This window comes from Drosophila grimshawi, unplaced genomic scaffold, assembly GCF_018153295.1.
Source record: "Drosophila grimshawi isolate 15287-2541.00 unplaced genomic scaffold, ASM1815329v1 contig_79, whole genome shotgun sequence".
Lineage (NCBI taxonomy): Eukaryota > Metazoa > Arthropoda > Insecta > Diptera > Drosophilidae > Drosophila > Drosophila grimshawi.
This window is the reverse complement of record NW_025063627.1, coordinates 14297-40924: the sequence shown is the minus strand read 5'-3', so window position 1 is coordinate 40924 and position 26628 is coordinate 14297. Positions and strand designations below refer to the sequence as shown.

The following is a 26628-nucleotide window of genomic DNA, read 5'->3' as shown; positions in this document are numbered from 1 at the left end:
TATCCGGTGTCTCAGGGTACATTTTGCGCCATCCCCATTTGATTGCTTGCAACTCGTAAAGTTCATTTGGATATTTGCCATATTCAATCATGCCGCTAAAGACAAACATGCGGGTGCCTTCCACAACAAATCCATAAGCGGCACAACCATTTGGCACATCGCCCTTCAGCACGGGCACATACCATTGATTGGTGACTAAATTAATAATTGGAAATTGACAATTAGCAATTGAAATTATCAATTGTAGTGTGACTATAGTGCAGCTCCATGAACATCGACACCAAATTGTGCAGGGACAGTGCAGCTTCATAGCATAGCACGAAACACACTACAACGATATTCTCAACTACCGTTAGTGGCAAAGTATATCATGTCCCCTGCTTTGCATGACATACAATCAACGCACTCAAAATAAAAAAAAAAAACTCATTTAAAATCACATATCTAAATAAATACCTGTATTATAAACATGAAATTCATCGGCAATTCCCTCGTTGCCGCCAACAAAAACGACCATTAATTCCTTGATATTTATGGCACGATGACCGTGGCGGGGACGCGGCTGCGGCCGCGTTGGATTTAAAATGCGTTTCCAACGAAAACCAAGTTGATTATTGGCCAACATATTATTATTAGGATTATCAATTTGGTAGGTGGCATCCATTTCCATTTTCAATTCAGCAGATTATTCGTTTTTAATATATTTGTTTACAATTCAAGTTCATCTTTTTGCTTGCCAAAACTGTAAAAAAAAAATTAGTCAAGTTAAAATTAAAAATTTAAATGAATACGAATAAACTATTATTGAGCACTGTGATTGCTGCGTTGATGCTAACAATTTATGTTGACCTAGCAATGTCGTCAAATGGACGCCGACGCTCATCAAAAATCGGTATCAAAATTTTGGTGCCATTTTATCACACAATTTTTTAAAATGCGAATTATTGTTGTTTTTCCTTCTCGCTTACCAAATTATCAATTGCACTTTATTGAAATTGAAATGTAAGTCAGTAATAAATGGAAATGCGACACACTCCAAAATTCGTGCACACATACAATGCGCAAAAAAAAAGCCGAATAAAACGACAACGACATGCCGCCAAAGACAAACATGCGGGTGCCTTCCACAACAAATCCATAAGCGGCACAACCATTTGGCACATCGCGCTTCAACACGGGCACATACCATTGATTGGTGACTAAATTAATTATTGGAAATTGACAATTAGCAATTGAAATTATCAATTGTAGCGTGCTGACTCAGATTGGCAGTCGTGACTAGATATGCCGTGTTTTTAATTATCGATTGTAGTGTGACGATAGTGCAGGGAGCCGAACTGGATCATCGATCTATATATCGATAAGCGCAACTCATTTTGGCTAGCGAGGGAAGAACAATATTTTTTGTTTAAATATAAATCTATTATAAAATAAAAATATAGCTGGAATGGATAATATGCACATTTAAAACCAAACTTTAATTAAGCATTAATAATTAATAGCAAAAGAATATTTTTTTGATTATATATTAATTGTTATAATAAAATAAAATATTCAATAAAAATATAACTTAAATAAATTGTTTATATAAAGATATCAACGATAAAACAATAAGTTAACCAATAACTAATTATTTTTATTCATTTAATTTGCCTATCGATGTTTTCATGAAAAAATAAAAATATAACTTGAATGAACTAATTTCTAATACATTTTAAGTATATATCGATACACTTAATAAAAATAAACTACAATTTTTATTGATCATTTAATTAATTTTAAATAATATCGCTAAGCAGTTGTGCCCAGACGGCGACGCGTCGATAAATGTGCAGTGTACCTGTTCGTACCCATACACGCATGCTCATAAAAGGCCGTTTCTTAATTTATCTGCGATGTTGTCGCAGCAAAGTCAAGTGAAATAACGCTGACCACTGCAAAATTTTCGACGCGTTGCCGTCTGGGCACAATTGCGCCCAGAGATTACTATTTAATCACATTTTACAATATTATCACAAATCTACTAACGTTTACTTTAGTTCTTAATGGTTTTCTTTCTCAGAACTTTTCACTTTAATTTATTATATTTTTCATTTTTTTTTTTACAGGTTTTCCCAAATCTGTTATCTAATTTACATTGGCCAATATTTCAGTTTTATTTTTTTAAGCCATTTAATATGAAACTTGAATTTTGAAAAACAATTCTTAGTTCTTGGACAATACTAAAAAAAATATATATATATATATATATCTTTACAATCTGCACACTTTGGCTTGTAGTTATATAAATAAAATATACTTATTTATATATATATTTATTATACTTATATATACATATTATTAAAATCAGTTATAAGTGTAGATCATCTCACCCTAACCTGGTTGTTCCAAGCTTTGCGATAACCATCTCGCTCCGACCAAACATAGACGACTCTGAATGCCAATGGCACAGTGCCCGGCTCGTGCTCTGGGCACATTCTCCTCGATGGTGCAGGGTGACATTCTCCCACGTCATCATATCTACACAAAAAGCTTATTATAATATACAATGTATATATATATATATACAGTATAGTAAATACCCAAATCAAGTACGGCGAGCGTATTTGAGCATTTCCATTCACGTTCTGTTGTCGCCTTCGAGTCATTTATCACCAGTGGTAAACATACATTTTAATTGCAATCATTGTCGAACCGTGCAAGGATCGTGAAAGTGGGGCTTGTCCTCGAGTTCTTGGTTTCTCCCACGGCATGGAATCTGTAAAAAAAAAAACCAAATGGAAAACAATTATAATAATTAATATATATATAATTCGTAATACAGAAATACCCGTATTCGTAATACAATCACTCATTCCGGAGTAGACGAGTAGGCTCAATTTGCCCGGATCTTTGCTCGTAAACGAAATACCCGTGTGCGATTCCCGGGGAGGCGGATTTTGCCATTGTGACTGTGCACGCCTCGCGTATCCAATATATACAAATCATTCAGATATCTAAAAGTAATTTAAATTTTAAAAATGAACACTATTAATATCGAATATTTAATTGAGAAATTGCTTACTCTCATTTTATATATATTTTTGCTTTAAATTCTAGTTTTTGACTTCTCAAAAGTGTTAGTAAAAATTTCATTCATTTAAATTTAAAAATATTAAATTTGATTTTGAATTAAATATATTTTTTATTTGCGATTTTGCTATGTCGAAAATTAAAGTTAACCAACGTAATTATGAAATTTTTTTTTTTTTTGTATTTAAGATTTTTCTCTTTCGACTGAGGGATAGTCGAAATTAAGAATTTTAAAAATATTGAATATGAAAATGTATTTTTAATTTAATAAGCTTTATATTTTAATCGAAACGAACTACTAATAAATATATTTTTAGCACCAATTGAATATTGTTTTTGGTATTAAACAAACCACTAATAATATTAACATTTATTGCTACATACTAATAAATATAATTATTATTATTGCAAAGAAACCAAAGTAGAAAAAGGCAACTTATTTACAACTACTAATATTAATTAATAATTGACTTCTACTTGGGAATATTATTTTTTGGGATCATCCGATTCATTGCCCAGTCCGCCAAACAGGAATATTTTCTCGCCGACCATCGTGAAGCTGTGCCCCAACCGGGGGCAGGGTGTGACACCGTTATCCGGTGTCTCAGGGTACATTTTGCGCCATCCCCATTTGATTGCTTGCAACTCGTAAAGTTCATTTGGATATTTGCCATATTCAATCATGCCGCTAAAGACAAACATGCGGGTGCCTTCCACAACAAATCCATAAGCGGCACAACCATTTGGCACATCGCCCTTCAGCACGGGCACATACCATTGATTGGTGACTAAATTAATAATTGGAAATTGACAATTAGCAATTGAAATTATCAATTGTAGTGTGACTATAGTGCAGCTCCATGAACATCGACACCAAATTGTGCAGGGACAGTGCAGCTTCATAGCATAGCACGAAACACACTACAACGATATTCTCAACTACCGTTAGTGGCAAAGTATATCATGTCCCCTGCTTTGCATGACATACAATCAACGCACTCAAAATAAAAATAAAAAAACATTTAAAATCACATATCTAAATAAATACCTGTATTATAAACATGAAATTCATCGGCAATTCCCTCGTTGCCGCCAACAAAAACGACCATTAATTCCTTGATATTTATGGCACGATGACCGTGGCGGGGACGCGGCTGCGGCCGCGTTGGATTTAAAATGCGTTTCCAACGAAAACCAAGTTGATTATTGGCCAACATATTATTATTAGGATTATCAATTTGGTAGGTGGCATCCATTTCCATTTTCAATTCAGCAGATTATTCGTTTTTAATATATTTGTTTACAATTCAAGTTCATCTTTTTGCTTGCCAAAACTGTAAAAAAAAAATTAGTCAAGTTAAAATTAAAAATTTAAATGAATACGAATAAACTATTATTGAGCACTGTGATTGCTGCGTTGATGCTAACAATTTATGTTGACCTAGCAATGTCGTCAAATGGACGCCGACGCTCATCAAAATTTTGGTGCCATTTTATCACACAATTTTTTAAAATGCGAATTATTGTTGTTTTTCCTTCTCGCTTACCAAATTATCAATTGCACTTTATTGAAATTGAAATGTAAGTCAGTAATAAATGGAAATGCGACACACTCCAAAATTCGTGCACACATACAATGCGCAAAAAAAAAGCCGAAGAAAACGACAACGACATGCCGCCAAAGACAAAAATGCGGGTGCCTTCCACAACAAATCCATAAGCGGCACAACCATTTGGCACATCGCGCTTCAACACGGGCACATACCATTGATTGGTGACTAAATTAATTATTGGAAATTGACAATTAGCAATTGAAATTATCAATTGTAGCGTGCTGACTCAGATTGGCAGTCGTGACTAGATATGCCGTGTTTTTAATTATCGATTGTAGTGTGACGATAGTGCAGGGAGCCGAACTGGATCATCGATCTATATATCGATAAGCGCAACTCATTTTGGCTAGCGAGGGAAGAACAATATTTTTTGTTTAAATATAAATCTATTATAAAATAAAAATATAGCTGGAATGGATAATATGCACATTTAAAACCAAACTTTAATTAAGCATTAATAATTAATAGCAAAAGAATATTTTTTTGATTATATATTAATTGTTATAATAAAATAAAATATTCAATAAAAATATAACTTAAATAAATTGTTTATATAAAGATATCAACGATAAAACAATAAGTTAACCAATAACTAATTATTTTTATTCATTTAATTTGCCTATCGATGTTTTCATGAAAAAATAAAAATATAACTTGAATGAACTAATTTCTAATACATTTTAAGTATATATCGATACACTTAATAAAAATAAACTACAATTTTTATTGATCATTTAATTAATTTTAAATAATATCGCTAAGCAGTTGTGCCCAGACGGCGACGCGTCGATAAATGTGCAGTGTACCTGTTCGTACCCATACACGCATGCTCATAAAAGGTCGTTCTTAATTTATCTGCGATTTGTCGATTTTGTCGCAGCAAAGTTAAGTGAAATAACGCTGACCACTGCAAAATTTTCGACGCGTTGCCGTCTGGGCACAATTGCGCCCAGAGATTACTATTTAATCACATTTTACAATATTATCACAAATCTACTAACGTTTATTTTAGTTCTTAATGGTTTTCTTTCTCAGAACTTTTCACTTTAATTTATTATATTTTTCATTTTTTTTTTTTACAGGTTTTCCCTAATCTGTTATCTATTTTACATTGGCCAATATTTCAGTTTTATTTTTTTAAGCCATTTAATATGAAACTTGAATTTTGAAAAACAATTCTTAGTTCTTGGACAATACTAAAAAATATATATATATATGTATATATATATATATATCTTTACAATCTGCACACTTTGGCTCATAGTTATATAAATAAAATATACTTATTTATATATATATTTATTATACTTATATATACATATTATTAAAATCAGTTATAAGTGTAGATCATCTCACCCTAACCTGGTTGTTCCAAGCTTTGCGATAACCATCTCGCTCCGACCAAACATAGACGACTCTGAATGCCAATGGCACAGTGCCCGGCTCGTGCTCTGGGCACATTCTCCTCGATGGTGCAGGGTGACATTCTCCCACGTCATCATATCTACACAAAAAGCTTATTATAATATACAATGTATATATATATATATACAGTATAGTAAATACCCAAATCAAGTACGGCGAGCGTATTTGAGCATTTCCATTCACGTTCTGTTGTCGCCTTCGAGTCATTTATCACCAGTGGTAAACATACATTTTAATTGCAATCATTGTCGAACCGTGCAAGGATCGTGAAAGTGGGGCTTGTCCTCGAGTTCTTGGTTTCTCCCACGGCATGGAATCTGTAAAAAAAAACCAAATGGAAAACAATTATAATAATTAATATATATATAATTCGTAATACAGAAATACCCGTATTCGTAATACAATCACTCATTCCGGAGTAGACGAGTAGGCTCAATTTGCCCGGATCTTTGCTCGTAAACGAAATACCCGTGTGCGATTCCCGGGGAGGCGGATTTTGCCATTGTGACTGTGCACGCCTCGCGTATCCAATATATACAAATCATTCAGATATCTAAAAGTAATTTAAATTTTAAAAATGAACACTATTAATATCGAATATTTAATTGAGAAATTGCTTACTCTCATTTTATATATATTTTTGCTTTAAATTCTAGTTTTTGACTTCTCAAAAGTGTTAGTAAAAATTTCATTCATTTAAATTTAAAAATATTAAATTTGATTTTGAATTAAATATATTTTTTATTTGCGATTTTGCTATGTCGAAAATTAAAGTTAACCAACGTAATTATGAAATTTTTTTTTTTTTTTGTATTTAAGATTTTTCTCTTTCGACTGAGGGATAGTCGAAATTAAGAATTTTAAAAATATTGAATATGAAAATGTATTTTTAATTTAATAAGCTTTATATTTTAATCGAAACGAACTACTAATAAATATATTTTTAGCACCAATTGAATATTGTTTTTGGTATTAAACAAACCACTAATAATATTAACATTTATTGCTACATACTAATAAATATAATTATTATTATTGCAAAGAAACCAAAGTAGAAAAAAGGCAACTTATTTACAACTACTAATATTAATTAATAATTGACACCTACTTGGGAATATTATTTTTTGGGATCATCCGATTCATTGCCCAGTCCGCCAAACAGGAATATTTTCTCGCCGACCATCGTGAAGCTGTGCCCCAACCGGGGGCAGGGTGTGACACCGTTATCCGGTGTCTCAGGGTACATTTTGCGCCATCCCCATTTGATTGCTTGCAACTCGTAAAGTTCATTTGGATATTTGCCATATTCAATCATGCCGCTAAAGACAAACATGCGGGTGCCTTCCACAACAAATCCATAAGCGGCACAACCATTTGGCACATCGCCCTTCAGCACGGGCACATACCATTGATTGGTGACTAAATTAATAATTGGAAATTGACAATTAGCAATTGAAATTATCAATTGTAGTGTGACTATAGTGCAGCTCCATGAACATCGACACCAAATTGTGCAGGGACAGTGCAGCTTCATAGCATAGCACGAAACACACTACAACGATATTCTCAACTACCGTTAGTGGCAAAGTATATCATGTCCCCTGCTTTGCATGACATACAATCAACGCACTCAAAATAAAAAAAAAAAACTCATTTAAAATCACATATCTAAATAAATACCTGTATTATAAACATGAAATTCATCGGCAATTCCCTCGTTGCCGCCAACAAAAACGACCATTAATTCCTTGATATTTATGGCACGATGACCGTGGCGGGGACGCGGCTGCGGCCGCGTTGGATTTAAAATGCGTTTCCAACGAAAACCAAGTTGATTATTGGCCAACATATTATTATTAGGATTATCAATTTGGTAGGTGGCATCCATTTCCATTTTCAATTCAGCAGATTATTCGTTTTTAATATATTTGTTTACAATTCAAGTTCATCTTTTTGCTTGCCAAAACTGTAAAAAAAAAATTAGTCAAGTTAAAATTAAAAATTTAAATGAATACGAATAAACTATTATTGAGCACTGTGATTGCTGCGTTGATGCTAACAATTTATGTTGACCTAGCAATGTCGTCAAATGGACGCCGACGCTCATCAAAAATCGGTATCAAAATTTTGGTGCCATTTTATCACACAATTTTTTAAAATGCGAATTATTGTTGTTTTTCCTTCTCGCTTACCAAATTATCAATTGCACTTTATTGAAATTGAAATGTAAGTCAGTAATAAATGGAAATGCGACACACTCCAAAATTCGTGCACACATACAATGCGCAAAAAAAAAAGCCGAAGAAAACGACAACGACATGCCGCCAAAGACAAACATGCGGGTGCCTTCCACAACAAATCCATAAGCGGCACAACCATTTGGCACATCGCGCTTCAACACGGGCACATACCATTGATTGGTGACTAAATTAATTATTGGAAATTGACAATTAGCAATTGAAATTATCAATTGTAGCGTGCTGACTCAGATTGGCAGTCGTGACTAGATATGCCGTGTTTTTAATTATCGATTGTAGTGTGACGATAGTGCAGGGAGCCGAACTGGATCATCGATCTATATATCGATAAGCGCAACTCATTTTGGCTAGCGAGGGAAGAACAATATTTTTTGTTTAAATATAAATCTATTATAAAATAAAAATATAGCTGGAATGGATAATATGCACATTTAAAACCAAACTTTAATTAAGCATTAATAATTAATAGCAAAAGAATATTTTTTTGATTATATATTAATTGTTATAATAAAATAAAATATTCAATAAAAATATAACTTAAATAAATTGTTTATATAAAGATATCAACGATAAAACAATAAGTTAACCAATAACTAATTATTTTTATTCATTTAATTTGCCTATCGATGTTTTCATGAAAAAATAAAAATATAACTTGAATGAACTAATTTCTAATACATTTTAAGTATATATCGATACACATAATAAAAATAAACTACAATTTTTATTGATCATTTTAATTAATTTTAAATAATATCGCTAAGCAGTTGTGCCCAGACGGCGACGCGTCGATAAATGTGCAGTGTACCTGTTCGTACCCTTACACGCATGCTCATAAAAGGCCGTTCTTAATTTATCTGCGATGTTGTCGCAGCAAAGTTAAGTGAAATAACGCTGACCACTGCAAAATTTTCGTCGCGTTGTCGTCTGGGCACAATTGCGCCCAGAGATTACTATTTAATCACATTTTACAATATTATCACAAATCTACTAACGTTTATTTTAGTTCTTAATGGTTTTCTTTCTCAGAACTTTTCACTTTAATTTATTATATTTTTCATTTTTTTTTTTTAGGTTTTCCCAAATCTGTTATCTATTTTACATTGGCCAATATTTCAGTTTTATTTTTTTAAGCCATTTAATATGAAACTTGAATTTTGAAAAACAATTCTTAGTTCTTGGACAATACTAAAAAAAAATATATATATATATATATATATATATATATATATATATATATCTTTACAATCTGCACACCTTGGCTTATAGTTATATAAATAAAATATACTTATTTATATATATATTTATTATACTTATATATACATATTATTAAAATCAGTTATAAGTGTAGATCATCTCACCCTAACCTGGTTGTTCCAAGCTTTGCGATAACCATCTCGCTCCGACCAAACATAGACGACTCTGAATGCCAATGGCACAGTGCCCGGCTCGTGCTCTGGGCACATTCTCCTCGATGGTGCAGGGTGACATTCTCCCACGTCATCATATCTACACAAAAAGCTTATTATAATATACAATGTATATATATAAATATACAGTATAGTAAATACCCAAATCAAGTACGGCGAGCGTATTTGAGCATTTCCATTCACGTTCTGTTGTCGCCTTCGAGTCATTTATCACCAGTGGTAAACATACATTTTAATTGCAATCATTGTCGAACCGTGCAAGGATCGTGAAAGTGGGGCTTGTCCTCGAGTTCTTGGTTTCTCCCACGGCATGGAATCTGTAAAAAAAAAAACCAAATGGAAAACAATTATAATAATTAATATATATATAATTCGTAATACAGAAATACCCGTATTCGTAATACAATCACTCATTCCGGAGTAGACGAGTAGGCTCAATTTGCCCGGATCTTTGCTCGTAAACGAAATACCCGTGTGCGATTCCCGGGGAGGCGGATTTTGCCATTGTGACTGTGCACGCCTCGCGTATCCAATATATACAAATCATTCAGATATCTAAAAGTAATTTAAATTTTAAAAATGAACACTATTAATATCGAATATTTAATTGAGAAATTGCTTACTCTCATTTTATATATATTTTTGCTTTAAATTCTAGTTTTTGACTTCTCAAAAGTGTTAGTAAAAATTTCATTCATTTAAATTTAAAAATATTAAATTTGATTTTGAATTAAATATATTTTTTATTTGCGATTTTGCTATGTCGAAAATTAAAGTTAACCAACGTAATTATGAAATTTTTTTTTTTTTTTTTTATTTAAGATTTTTCTCTTTCGACTGAGGGATAGTCGAAATTAAGAATTTTAAAAATATTGAATATGAAAATGTATTTTTAATTTAATAAGCTTTATATTTTAATCGAAACGAACTACTAATAAATATATTTTTAGCACCAATTGAATATTGTTTTTGGTATTAAACAAACCACTAATAATATTAACATTTATTGCTACATACTAATAAATATAATTATTATTATTGCAAAGAAACCAAAGTAGAAAAAAGGCAACTTATTTACAACTACTAATATTAATTAATAATTGACACCTACTTGGGAATATTATTTTTTGGGATCATCCGATTCATTGCCCAGTCCGCCAAACAGGAATATTTTCTCGCCGACCATCGTGAAGCTGTGCCCCAACCGGGGGCAGGGTGTGACACCGTTATCCGGTGTCTCAGGGTACATTTTGCGCCATCCCCATTTGATTGCTTGCAACTCGTAAAGTTCATTTGGATATTTGCCATATTCAATCATGCCGCTAAAGACAAACATGCGGGTGCCTTCCACAACAAATCCATAAGCGGCACAACCATTTGGCACATCGCCCTTCAGCACGGGCACATACCATTGATTGGTGACTAAATTAATAATTGGAAATTGACAATTAGCAATTGAAATTATCAATTGTAGTGTGACTATAGTGCAGCTCCATGAACATCGACACCAAATTGTGCAGGGACAGTGCAGCTTCATAGCATAGCACGAAACACACTACAACGATATTCTCAACTACCGTTAGTGGCAAAGTATATCATGTCCCCTGCTTTGCATGACATACAATCAACGCACTCAAAATAAAAAAAAAAAACTCATTTAAAATCACATATCTAAATAAATACCTGTATTATAAACATGAAATTCATCGGCAATTCCCTCGTTGCCGCCAACAAAAACGACCATTAATTCCTTGATATTTATGGCACGATGACCGTGGCGGGGACGCGGCTGCGGCCGCGTTGGATTTAAAATGCGTTTCCAACGAAAACCAAGTTGATTATTGGCCAACATATTATTATTAGGATTATCAATTTGGTAGGTGGCATCCATTTCCATTTTCAATTCAGCAGATTATTCGTTTTTAATATATTTGTTTACAATTCAAGTTCATCTTTTTGCTTGCCAAAACTGTAAAAAAAAAATTAGTCAAGTTAAAATTAAAAATTTAAATGAATACGAATAAACTATTATTGAGCACTGTGATTGCTGCGTTGATGCTAACAATTTATGTTGACCTAGCAATGTCGTCAAATGGACGCCGACGCTCATCAAAAATCGGTATCAAAATTTTGGTGCCATTTTATCACACAATTTTTTAAAATGCGAATTATTGTTGTTTTTCCTTCTCGCTTACCAAATTATCAATTGCACTTTATTGAAATTGAAATGTAAGTCAGTAATAAATGGAAATGCGACACACTCCAAAATTCGTGCACACATACAATGCGCAAAAAAAAAGCCGAATAAAACGACAACGACATGCCGCCAAAGACAAACATGCGGGTGCCTTCCACAACAAATCCATAAGCGGCACAACCATTTGGCACATCGCGCTTCAACACGGGCACATACCATTGATTGGTGACTAAATTAATTATTGGAAATTGACAATTAGCAATTGAAATTATCAATTGTAGCGTGCTGACTCAGATTGGCAGTCGTGACTAGATATGCCGTGTTTTTAATTATCGATTGTAGTGTGACGATAGTGCAGGGAGCCGAACTGGATCATCGATCTATATATCGATAAGCGCAACTCATTTTGGCTAGCGAGGGAAGAACAATATTTTTTGTTTAAATATAAATCTATTATAAAATAAAAATATAGCTGGAATGGATAATATGCACATTTAAAACCAAACTTTAATTAAGCATTAATAATTAATAGCAAAAGAATATTTTTTTGATTATATATTAATTGTTATAATAAAATAAAATATTCAATAAAAATATAACTTAAATAAATTGTTTATATAAAGATATCAACGATAAAACAATAAGTTAACCAATAACTAATTATTTTTATTCATTTAATTTGCCTATCGATGTTTTCATGAAAAAATAAAAATATAACTTGAATGAACTAATTTCTAATACATTTTAAGTATATATCGATACACTTAATAAAAATAAACTACAATTTTTATTGATCATTTTAATTAATTTTAAATAATATCGCTAAGCAGTTGTGCCCAGACGGCGACGCGTCGATAAATGTGCAGTGTACCTGTTCGTACCCATACACGCATGCTCATAAAAGGCCGTTTCTTAATTTATCTGCGATGTTGTCGCAGCAAAGTCAAGTGAAATAACGCTGACCACTGCAAAATTTTCGACGCGTTGCCGTCTGGGCACAATTGCGCCCAGAGATTACTATTTAATCACATTTTACAATATTATCACAAATCTACTAACGTTTATTTTAGTTCTTAATGGTTTTCTTTCTCAGAACTTTTCACTTTAATTTATTATATTTTTCATTTTTTTTTTTACAGGTTTTCCCAAATCTGTTATCTATTTTACATTGGCCAATATTTCAGTTTTATTTTTTTAAGCCATTTAATATGAAACTTGAATTTTGAAAAACAATTCTTAGTTCTTGGACAATACTAAAAAAAAAAATATATATATATATATATATCTTTACAATCTGCACACTTTGCATTGGCTTATAGTTATATAAATAAAATATACTTATTTATATATATATTTATTATACTTATATATACATATTATTAAAATCAGTTATAAGTGTAGATCATCTCACCCTAACCTGGTTGTTCCAAGCTTTGCGATAACCATCTCGCTCCGACCAAACATAGACGACTCTGAATGCCAATGGCACAGTGCCCGGCTCGTGCTCTGGGCACATTCTCCTCGATGGTGCAGGGTGACATTCTCCCACGTCATCATATCTACACAAAAAGCTTATTATAATATACAATGTATATATATATATATACAGTATAGTAAATACCCAAATCAAGTACGGCGAGCGTATTTGAGCATTTCCATTCACGTTCTGTTGTCGCCTTCGAGTCATTTATCACCAGTGGTAAACATACATTTTAATTGCAATCATTGTCGAACCGTGCAAGGATCGTGAAAGTGGGGCTTGTCCTCGAGTTCTTGGTTTCTCCCACGGCATGGAATCTGTAAAAAAAAAAACCAAATGGAAAACAATTATAATAATTAATATATATATAATTCGTAATACAGAAATACCCGTATTCGTAATACAATCACTCATTCCGGAGTAGACGAGTAGGCTCAATTTGCCCGGATCTTTGCTCGTAAACGAAATACCCGTGTGCGATTCCCGGGGAGGCGGATTTTGCCATTGTGACTGTGCACGCCTCGCGTATCCAATATATACAAATCATTCAGATATCTAAAAGTAATTTAAATTTTAAAAATGAACACTATTAATATCGAATATTTAATTGAGAAATTGCTTACTCTCATTTTATATATATTTTTGCTTTAAATTCTAGTTTTTGACTTCTCAAAAGTGTTAGTAAAAATTTCATTCATTTAAATTTAAAAATATTAAATTTGATTTTGAATTAAATATATTTTTTATTTGCGATTTTGCTATGTCGAAAATTAAAGTTAACCAACGTAATTATGAAATTTTTTTTTTTTTTGTATTTAAGATTTTTCTCTTTCGACTGAGGGATAGTCGAAATTAAGAATTTTAAAAATATTGAATATGAAAATGTATTTTTAATTTAATAAGCTTTATATTTTAATCGAAACGAACTACTAATAAATATATTTTTAGCACCAATTGAATATTGTTTTTGGTATTAAACAAACCACTAATAATATTAACATTTATTGCTACATACTAATAAATATAATTATTATTATTGCAAAGAAACCAAAGTAGAAAAAAGGCAACTTATTTACAACTACTAATATTAATTAATAATTGACACCTACTTGGGAATATTATTTTTTGGGATCATCCGATTCATTGCCCAGTCCGCCAAACAGGAATATTTTCTCGCCGACCATCGTGAAGCTGTGCCCCAACCGGGGGCAGGGTGTGACACCGTTATCCGGTGTCTCAGGGTACATTTTGCGCCATCCCCATTTGATTGCTTGCAACTCGTAAAGTTCATTTGGATATTTGCCATATTCAATCATGCCGCTAAAGACAAACATGCGGGTGCCTTCCACAACAAATCCATAAGCGGCACAACCATTTGGCACATCGCCCTTCAGCACGGGCACATACCATTGATTGGTGACTAAATTAATAATTGGAAATTGACAATTAGCAATTGAAATTATCAATTGTAGTGTGACTATAGTGCAGCTCCATGAACATCGACACCAAATTGTGCAGGGACAGTGCAGCTTCATAGCATAGCACGAAACACACTACAACGATATTCTCAACTACCGTTAGTGGCAAAGTATATCATGTCCCCTGCTTTGCATGACATACAATCAACGCACTCAAAATAAAAAAAAAAAACTCATTTAAAATCACATATCTAAATAAATACCTGTATTATAAACATGAAATTCATCGGCAATTCCCTCGTTGCCGCCAACAAAAACGACCATTAATTCCTTGATATTTATGGCACGATGACCGTGGCGGGGACGCGGCTGCGGCCGCGTTGGATTTAAAATGCGTTTCCAACGAAAACCAAGTTGATTATTGGCCAACATATTATTATTAGGATTATCAATTTGGTAGGTGGCATCCATTTCCATTTTCAATTCAGCAGATTATTCGTTTTTAATATATTTGTTTACAATTCAAGTTCATCTTTTTGCTTGCCAAAACTGTAAAAAAAAAATTAGTCAAGTTAAAATTAAAAATTTAAATGAATACGAATAAACTATTATTGAGCACTGTGATTGCTGCGTTGATGCTAACAATTTATGTTGACCTAGCAATGTCGTCAAATGGACGCCGACGCTCATCAAAAATCGGTATCAAAATTTTGGTGCCATTTTATCACACAATTTTTTAAAATGCGAATTATTGTTGTTTTTCCTTCTCGCTTACCAAATTATCAATTGCACTTTATTGAAATTGAAATGTAAGTCAGTAATAAATGGAAATGCGACACACTCCAAAATTCGTGCACACATACAATGCGCAAAAAAAAAGCCGAAGAAAACGACAACGACATGCCGCCAAAGACAAACATGCGGGTGCCTTCCACAACAAATCCATAAGCGGCACAACCATTTGGCACATCGCGCTTCAACACGGGCACATACCATTGATTGGTGACTAAATTAATTATTGGAAATTGACAATTAGCAATTGAAATTATCAATTGTAGCGTGCTGACTCAGATTGGCAGTCGTGACTAGATATGCCGTGTTTTTAATTATCGATTGTAGTGTGACGATAGTGCAGGGAGCCGAACTGGATCATCGATCTATATATCGATAAGCGCAACTCATTTTGGCTAGCGAGGGAAGAACAATATTTTTTGTTTAAATATAAATCTATTATAAAATAAAAATATAGCTGGAATGGATAATATGCACATTTAAAACCAAACTTTAATTAAGCATTAATAATTAATAGCAAAAGAATATTTTTTTGATTATATATTAATTGTTATAATAAAATAAAATATTCAATAAAAATATAACTTAAATAAATTGTTTATATAAAGATATCAACGATAAAACAATAAGTTAACCAATAACTAATTATTTTTATTCATTTAATTTGCCTATCGATGTTTTCATGAAAAAATAAAAATATAACTTGAATGAACTAATTTCTAATACATTTTAAGTATATATCGATACACTTAATAAAAATAAACTACAATTTTTATTGATCATTTTAATTAATTTTAAATAATATCGCTAAGCAGTTGTGCCCAGACGGCGACGCGTCGATAAATGTGCAGTGTACCTGTTCGTACCCATACACGCATGCTCATAAAAGGCCGTTTCTTAATTTATCTGCGATGTTGTCGCAGCAAAGTCAAGTGAAATAACGCTGACCACTGCAAAATTTTCGACGCGTTGCCGTCTGGGCACAATTGCGCCCAGAGATTACTATTTAATCACATTTTACAATATTATCACAAATCTACTAACGTTTATTTTAGTTCTTAATGGTTTTCTTTCTCAGAACTTTTCACTTTAATTTATTATATTTTTCATTTTTTTTTTTACAGGTTTTCCCAAATCTGTTATCTATTTTACATTGGCCAATATTTCAGTTTTATTTTTTTAAGCCATTTAATATGAAACTTGAATTTTGAAAAACAATTCTTAGTTCTTGGACAATACTAAAAAAAATATATATATATATATATATCTTTACAATCTGCACACTTTGGCTTATAGTTATATAAATAAAATATACTTATTTATATATATATTTATTATACTTATATATACATATTATTAAAATCAGTTATAAGTGTAGATCATCTCACCCTAACCTGGTTGTTCCAAGCTTTGCGATAACCATCTCGCTCCGACCAAACATAGACGACTCTGAATGCCAATGGCACAGTGCCCGGCTCGTGCTCTGGGCACATTCTCCTCGATGGTGCAGGGTGACATTCTCCCACGTCATCATATCTACACAAAAAGCTTATTATAATATACAATGTATATATATATATATACAGTATAGTAAATACCCAAATCAAGTACGGCGAGCGTATTTGAGCATTTCCATTCACGTTCTGTTGTCGCCTTCGAGTCATTTATCACCAGTGGTAAACATACATTTTAATTGCAATCATTGTCGAACCGTGCAAGGATCGTGAAAGTGGGGCTTGTCCTCGAGTTCTTGGTTTCTCCCACGGCATGGAATCTGTAAAAAAAAAAAACCAAATGGAAAACAATTATAATAATTAATATATATATAATTCGTAATACAGAAATACCCGTATTCGTAATACAATCACTCATTCCGGAGTAGACGAGTAGGCTCAATTTGCCCGGATCTTTGCTCGTAAACGAAATACCCGTGTGCGATTCCCGGGGAGGCGGATTTTGCCATTGTGACTGTGCACGCCTCGCGTATCCAATATATACAAATCATTCAGATATCTAAAAGTAATTTAAATTTTAAAAATGAACACTATTAATATCGAATATTTAATTGAGAAATTGCTTACTCTCATTTTATATATATTTTTGCTTTAAATTCTAGTTTTTGACTTCTCAAAAGTGTTAGTAAAAATTTCATTCATTTAAATTTAAAAATATTAAATTTGATTTTGAATTAAATATATTTTTTATTTGCGATTTTGCTATGTCGAAAATTAAAGTTAACCAACGTAATTATGAAATTTTTTTTTTTTTTGTATTTAAGATTTTTCTCTTTCGACTGAGGGATAGTCGAAATTAAGAATTTTAAAAATATTGAATATGAAAATGTATTTTTAATTTAATAAGCTTTATATTTTAATCGAAACGAACTACTAATAAATATATTTTTAGCACCAATTGAATATTGTTTTTGGTATTAAACAAACCACTAATAATATTAACATTTATTGCTACATACTAATAAATATAATTATTATTATTGCAAAGAAACCAAAGTAGAAAAAAGGCAACTTATTTACAACTACTAATATTAATTAATAATTGACTTCTACTTGGGAATATTATTTTTTGGGATCATCCGATTCATTGCCCAGTCCGCCAAACAGGAATATTTTCTCGCCGACCATCGTGAAGCTGTGCCCCAACCGGGGGCAGGGTGTGACACCGTTATCCGGTGTCTCAGGGTACATTTTGCGCCATCCCCATTTGATTGCTTGCAACTCGTAAAGTTCATTTGGATATTTGCCATATTCAATCATGCCGCTAAAGACAAACATGCGGGTGCCTTCCACAACAAATCCATAAGCGGCACAACCATTTGGCACATCGCCCTTCAGCACGGGCACATACCATTGATTGGTGACTAAATTAATAATTGGAAATTGACAATTAGCAATTGAAATTATCAATTGTAGTGTGACTATAGTGCAGCTCCATGAACATCGACACCAAATTGTGCAGGGACAGTGCAGCTTCATAGCATAGCACGAAACACACTACAACGATATTCTCAACTACCGTTAGTGGCAAAGTATATCATGTCCCCTGCTTTGCATGACATACAATCAACGCACTCAAAATAAAAAAAAAAAAAACTTTAAAATCACATATCTAAATAAATACCTGTATTATAAACATGAAATTCATCGGCAATTCCCTCGTTGCCGCCAACAAAAACGACCATTAATTCCTTGATATTTATGGCACGATGACCGTGGCGGGGACGCGGCTGCGGCCGCGTTGGATTTAAAATGCGTTTCCAACGAAAACCAAGTTGATTATTGGCCAACATATTATTATTAGGATTATCAATTTGGTAGGTGGCATCCATTTCCATTTTCAATTCAGCAGATTATTCGTTTTTAATATATTTGTTTACAATTCAAGTTCATCTTTTTGCTTGCCAAAACTGTAAAAAAAAAATTAGTCAAGTTAAAATTAAAAATTTAAATGAATACGAATAAACTATTATTGAGCACTGTGATTGCTGCGTTGATGCTAACAATTTATGTTGACCTAGCAATGTCGTCAAATGGACGCCGACGCTCATCAAAAATCGGTATCAAAATTTTGGTGCCATTTTATCACACAATTTTTTAAAATGCGAATTATTGTTGTTTTTCCTTCTCGCTTACCAAATTATCAATTGCACTTTATTGAAATTGAAATGTAAGTCAGTAATAAATGGAAATGCGACACACTCCAAAATTCGTGCACACATACAATGCGCAAAAAAAAAGCCGAAGAAAACGACAACGACATGCCGCCAAAGACAAACATGCGGGTGCCTTCCACAACAAATCCATAAGCGGCACAACCATTTGGCACATCGCGCTTCAACACGGGCACATACCATTGATTGGTGACTAAATTAATTATTGGAAATTGACAATTAGCAATTGAAATTATCAATTGTAGCGTGCTGACTCAGATTGGCAGTCGTGACTAGATATGCCGTGTTTTTAATTATCGATTGTAGTGTGACGATAGTGCAGGGAGCCGAACTGGATCATCGATCTATATATCGATAAGCGCAACTCATTTTGGCTAGCGAGGGAAGAACAATATTTTTTGTTTAAATATAAATCTATTATAAAATAAAAATATAGCTGGAATGGATAATATGCACATTTAAAACCAAACTTTAATTAAGCATTAATAATTAATAGCAAAAGAATATTTTTTTGATTATATATTAATTGTTATAATAAAATAAAATATTCAATAAAAATATAACTTAAATAAATTGTTTATATAAAGATATCAACGATAAAACAATAAGTTAACCAATAACTAATTATTTTTATTCATTTAATTTGCCTATCGATGTTTTCATGAAAAAATAAAAATATAACTTGAATGAACTAATTTCTAATACATTTTAAGTATATATCGATACACTTAATAAAAATAAACTACAATTTTTATTGATCATTTTAATTAATTTTAAATAATATCGCTAAGCAGTTGTGCCCAGACGGCGACGCGTCGATAAATGTGCAGTGTACCTGTTCGTACCCATACACGCATGCTCATAAAAGGCCGTTTCTTAATTTATCTGCGATGTTGTCGCAGCAAAGTCAAGTGAAATAACGCTGACCACTGCAAAATTTTCGACGCGTTGCCGTCTGGGCACAATTGCGCCCAGAGATTACTATTTAATCACATTTTACAATATTATCACAAATCTACTAACGTTTATTTTAGTTCTTAATGGTTTTCTTTCTCAGAACTTTTCACTTTAATTTATTATATTTTTCATTTTTTTTTTACAGGTTTTCCCAAATCTGTTATCTATTTTACATTGGCCAATATTTCAGTTTTATTTTTTTAAGCCATTTAATATGAAACTTGAATTTTGAAAAACAATTCTTAGTTCTTGGACAATACTAAAAAAAATATATATATATATATATATATATATTCTTTACAATCTGCACACTTTGGCTTATAGTTATATAAATAAAATATACTTATTTATATATATATTTATTATACTTATATATACATATTATTAAAATCAGTTATAAGTGTAGATCATCTCACCCTAACCTGGTTGTTCCAAGCTTTGCGATAACCATCTCGCTCCGACCAAACATAGACGACTCTGAATGCCAATGGCACAGTGCCCGGCTCGTGCTCTGGGCACATTCTCCTCGATGGTGCAGGGTGACATTCTCCCACGTCATCATATCTACACAAAAAGCTTATTATAATATACAATGTATATATATATATATATACAGTATAGTAAATACCCAAATCAAGTACGGCGAGCGTATTTGAGCATTTCCATTCACGTTCTGTTGTCGCCTTCGAGTCATTTATCACCAGTGGTAAACATACATTTTAATTGCAATCATTGTCGAACCGTGCAAGGATCGTGAAAGTGGGGCTTGTCCTCGAGTTCTTGGTTTCTCCCACGGCATGGAATCTGTAAAAAAAAAAACCAAATGGAAAACAATTATAATAATTAATATATATATAATTCGTAATACAGAAATACCCGTATTCGTAATACAATCACTCATTCCGGAGTAGACGAGTAGGCTCAATTTGCCCGGATCTTTGCTCGTAAACGAAATACCCGTGTGCGATTCCCGGGGAGGCGGATTTTGCCATTGTGACTGTGCACGCCTCGCGTATCCAATATATACAAATCATTCAGATATCTAAAAGTAATTTAAATTTTAAAAATGAACACTATTAATATCGAATATTTAACTGAGAAATTGCTTACTCTCATTTTATATATATTTTTGCTTTAAATTCTAGTTTTTGACTTCTCAAAAGTGTTAGTAAAAATTTCATTCATTTAAATTTAAAAATATTAAATTTGATTTTGAATTAAATATATTTTTTATTTGCGATTTTGCTATGTCGAAAATTAAAGTTAACCAACGTAATTATGAATTATGTATTTTTTTTTTTTTTATTTAAGATTTTTCTTTTTCGACTGAGGGATAGTCGAAATTTAGAATTTTAAAAATATTGAATATGAAAATGTATTTTTAATTTAATAAGCTTTATATTTTAATCGAAACGAACTACTAATAAATATATTTTTAGCACCAATTGAATATTGTTTTTGGTATTAAACAAACCACTAATAATATTAACATTTATTGCTACATACTAATAAATATAATTATTATTATTGCAAAGAAACCAAAGTAGAAAAAAGGCAACTTATTTACAACTACTAATATTAATTAATAATTGACACCTACTTGGGAATATTATTTTTTGGGATCATCCGATTCATTGCCCAGTCCGCCAAACAGGAATATTTTCTCGCCGACCATCGTGAAGCTGTGCCCCAACCGGGGGCAGGGTGTGACACCGTTATCCGGTGTCTCAGGGTACATTTTGCGCCATTCCCATTTGATTGCTTGCAACTCGTAAAGTTCATTTGGATATTTGCCATATTCAATCATGCCGCTAAAGACAAACATGCGGGTGCCTTCCACAACAAATCCATAAGCAAACCATTTGGCACATCGCCCTTCAGCACGGGCACATACCATTGATTGACCAGTGGTGACTAAATTAATAATTGGAAATTGACAATTAGCAATTGAAATTATCAATTGTAGTGTGACTATAGTGCAGCTCCATGAACATCGACACCAAATTGTGCAGGGACAGTGCAGCTTCATAGCATAGCACGAAACACACTACAACGATATTCTCAACTACCGTTAGTGGCAAAGTATATCATGTCCCCTGCTTTGCATGACATACAATCAACGCACTCAAAATAAAAAAAAAAAACTCATTTAAAATCACAAATCTAAATAAATACCTGTATTATAAACATGAAATTCATCGGCAATTCCCTCGTTGCCGCCAACAAAAACGACCATTAATTCCTTGATATTTATGGCACGATGACCGTGGCGGGGACGCGGCTGCGGCCGCGTTGGATTTAAAATGCGTTTCCAACGAAAACCAAGTTGATTATTGGCCAACATATTATTATTAGGATTATCAATTTGGTAGGTGGCATCCATTTCCATTTTCAATTCAGCAGATTATTCGTTTTTAATATATTTGTTTACAATTCAAGTTCATCTTTTTGCTTGCCAAAACTGTAAAAAAAAAATTAGTCAAGTTAAAATTAAAAATTTAAATGAATACGAATAAACTATTATTGAGCACTGTGATTGCTGCATTGATGCTAACAATTTATGTTGACCTAGCAATGTCGTCAAATGGACGCCGACGCTCATCAAAAATCGGTATCAAAATTTTGGTGCCATTTTATCACACAATTTTTTAAAATGCGAATTATTGTTGTTTTTCCTTCTCGCTTACCAAATTATCAATTGCACTTTATTGAAATTGAAATGTAAGTCAGTAATAAATGGAAATGCGACACACTCCAAAATTCGTGCACACATACAATGCGCAAAAAAAAAGCCGAAGAAAACGACAACGACATGCCGCCAAAGACAAACATGCGGGTGCCTTCCACAACAAATCCATAAGCGGCACAACCATTTGGCACATCGCGCTTCAACACGGGCACATACCATTGATTGGTGACTAAATTAATTATTGGAAATTGACAATTAGCAATTGAAGATTGGCAATCATGACTAGATATGCCGTGTTTTTAATTATCGATTGTAGTGTGACGATAGTGCAGGGAGCCGAACTGGATCATCGATCTATATATCGATAAGCGCAACTCATTTTGGCTAGCGAGGGAAGAACAATATTTTTTGTTTAAATATAAATCTATTATAAAATAAAAATATAGCTGGAATGGATAATATGCACATTTAAAACCAAACTATAATTAAGCATTAATAATTAATAGCAAAACAATATTTTTTTGATTATATATTAATTGTTATAATAAAATAAAATATTCAATAAAAATATAACTTCAATAAATTGTTTATATATAAAGATATCAACGATAAAACAATAAGTTAACCAATAACTAATTATTTTTATTCATTTAATTTGCTTATCGATGTTTTTATGAAAAAATAAAAATATAACTTGAATGAACTAATTTCTAATACATTTTAAGTATATATCGATACACTTAATAAAAATAAACTATAATTTTTATTGATCATTTTAATTAATTTTAAATAATATCGCTAAGCAGTTGTGCCCAGACGGCGACGCGTCGATAAATGTGCAGTGTACCTGTTCGTACCCATACACGCATGCTCATAAAAGGCCGTTCTTAATTTATCTGCGATGTTGTCGCAGCAAAGTCAAGTGAAATAACGCTGACCACTGCAAAATTTTCGACGCGTTGCCGTCTGGGCACAATTGCGCCCAGAGATTACTATTTAATCACATTTTACAATATTATCACAAATCTACTAACGTTTATTTTAGTTCTTAATGGTTTTCTTTCTCAGAACTTTTCACTTTAATTTATTATATTTTTCATTTTTTTTTTTACAGGTTTTCCCAAATCTGTTATCTATTTTACATTGGCCAATATTTCAGTTTTATTTTTTTAAGCCATTTAATATGAAACTTGAATTTTGAAAAACAATTCTTAGTTCTTGGACAATACTAAAAATATATATATATATATATATATATATATATATATATCTTTACAATCTGCACACCTTGGCTTATAGTTATATAAATAAAATATACTTATTTATATATATATTTATTATACTTATATATACATATTATTAAAATCAGTTATAAGTGTAGATCATCTCACCCTAACCTGGTTGTTCCAAGCTTTGCGATAACCATCTCGCTCCGACCAAACATAGACGACTCTGAATGCCAATGGCACAGTGCCCGGCTCGTGCTCTGGGCACATTCTCCTCGATGGTGCAGGGTGACATTCTCCCACGTCATCATATCTACACAAAAAGCTTATTATAATATACAATGTATATATATATATATACAATATAGTAAATACCCAAATCAAGTACGGCGAGCGTATTTGGGCATTTCCATTCACGTTCTGTTGTCGCCTTCGTGTCATTTATCACCAGTGGTACACAGCCGCCAAAAACATACATTTTATTTGCAATCATTGTCGAACCGTGCAAGGATCGTGAAAGTGGGGCTTGTCCTCGAGTTCTTGGTTTCTCCCACGGCATGGAATCTGTAAAAAAAAAAACCAAATGGAAAACAATTATAATAATTAATATATATATAATTCGTAATACAGAAATACCCGTATTCGTAATACAATCACTCATTCCGGAGTAGACGAGTAGGCTCAATTTGGCCGGATCTTTGCTCGTAAACGAAATACCCGTGTGCGATTCCCGGGGAGGCGGATTTTGCCATTGTGACTGTGCACGCCTCGCGTATCCAATATATACAAATCATTCAGATATCTAAAAGTAATTTAAATTTTAAAAATGAACACTATTAATATAGAATATTTAACTGAGAAATTGCTTACTCTCATTTTATATATATTTTTGCTTTAAATTCTAGTTTTTGACTTCTCAAAAGTGGTAGTAAAAATTTCATTCATTTAAATTTAAAAATATTAAATTTGATTTTGAATTAAATATATTTTTTATTTGCGATTTTGCTATGTCGAAAATTAAAGTTAACCAACGTAATTATGAATTTAATTTTTTTTTTTTTTTGTGTTTAAGATTTTTCTGTTTCGACTGAGGGATAGTCGAAATTTAGAATTTTAAAAATATTGAATATGAAAATGTATTTTTAATTTAATAAGCTTTATATTTTAATCGAAACGAACTACTAATAAATATATTTTTAGCACCAATTGAATATTGTTTTTGGTATTAAACAAACAACTAATAATATTAACATTAATTGCTAATATACTAATAAATATAATTATTATTATTGCAAAGAAACCAAAGTAGAAAAAAGGCAACTTATTTACAACTACTAATATTAATTAATAATTGACACCTTCTTGGGAATATTATTTTTTGGGATCATCCGATTCATTGCCCAGTCCGCCAAACAGGAATATTTTCTCGCCGACCATCGTGAAGCTGTGCCCCAATCGGGGGCAGGGTGTGACACCGTTATCCGGCGTCTCAGGGTACATTTTGCGCCATTCCCATTTGGTTGCTTGCAACTCGTAAAGTTCATTTGGATATTTGCCATATTCAATCATGCCGCTAAAGACAAACATGCGGGTGCCTTCCACAACAAATCCATAAGCGGCACAACCATTTGGCACATCGCCCTTCAGCACGGGCACATACCATTGATTGGTGACTAAATTAATAATTGGAAATTGACAATTAGCAATTGAAATTATCAATTGTAGCGTGCCGACTCAGATTGGCAGTCGTGACTAGATATGCCGTGTTTTTAAATATAGATTGTAGTGTGACTATAGTGCAGCTCCATGAACATCGACACCAAATTGTGCAGTGACAGTGCAGCTTCATAGCATAGCACGAAACACACTACAACGATATTCTCAACTACCGTTAGTGGCAAAGTATATCATTTCCCCTGCTTTGCATGACATACAATCAACGCACTCAAAATAAAAAAAAAAAAACCCATTTAAAATCACAAAAATAAATACCTGTATTATAAACATGAAATTCATCGGCAATTCCCTCGTTGCCGCCAACAAAAACGACCATTTATTCCTTGATATTTATGGCACGATGACCGTGGCGGGGACGCGGCTGCGGCCGCGTTGGATTTAAAATGCGTTTCCAACGAAAACCAAATTGATTATTGGCCAACATATTATTATTAGGATTATCAATTTGGTAGGTGGCATCCATTTCCATTTTCAATTGAGCAGATTATTCGTTTTTAATATATTTGTTTACAATTCAAGTTCATCTTTTTGCTTGTCAAAACTGTAAAAAAAAAATTAGTCAAGTTAAAATTAAAAATTTAAATGAATACGAATAAACTATTATTGAGCACTGTGATTGCTGCATTGATGCTAACAATTTATGTTG

The 26628-nt window shown here is 32.4% G+C and overlaps 1 protein-coding gene across 1 annotated transcript; it reads right to left on the bottom strand.

Moving 5' to 3' along the window:
- Positions 1-3159: 3159 nt before the first annotated feature.
- On the bottom strand, positions 3160-4918 carry LOC122322799 (host cell factor-like). Its single transcript, XM_043215825.1, has 3 exons — positions 4620-4918; positions 4121-4406; positions 3160-3860 (listed from the first exon to the last, which is right to left on the bottom strand). The coding sequence occupies exons 2-3, from the start codon at positions 4332-4334 to the stop codon at positions 3559-3561; spliced, it is 516 nt and encodes a 171-aa protein (XP_043071760.1). The 5' UTR covers positions 4335-4406; positions 4620-4918; the 3' UTR covers positions 3160-3558.
- Positions 4919-26628: the final 21710 nt, after the last annotated feature.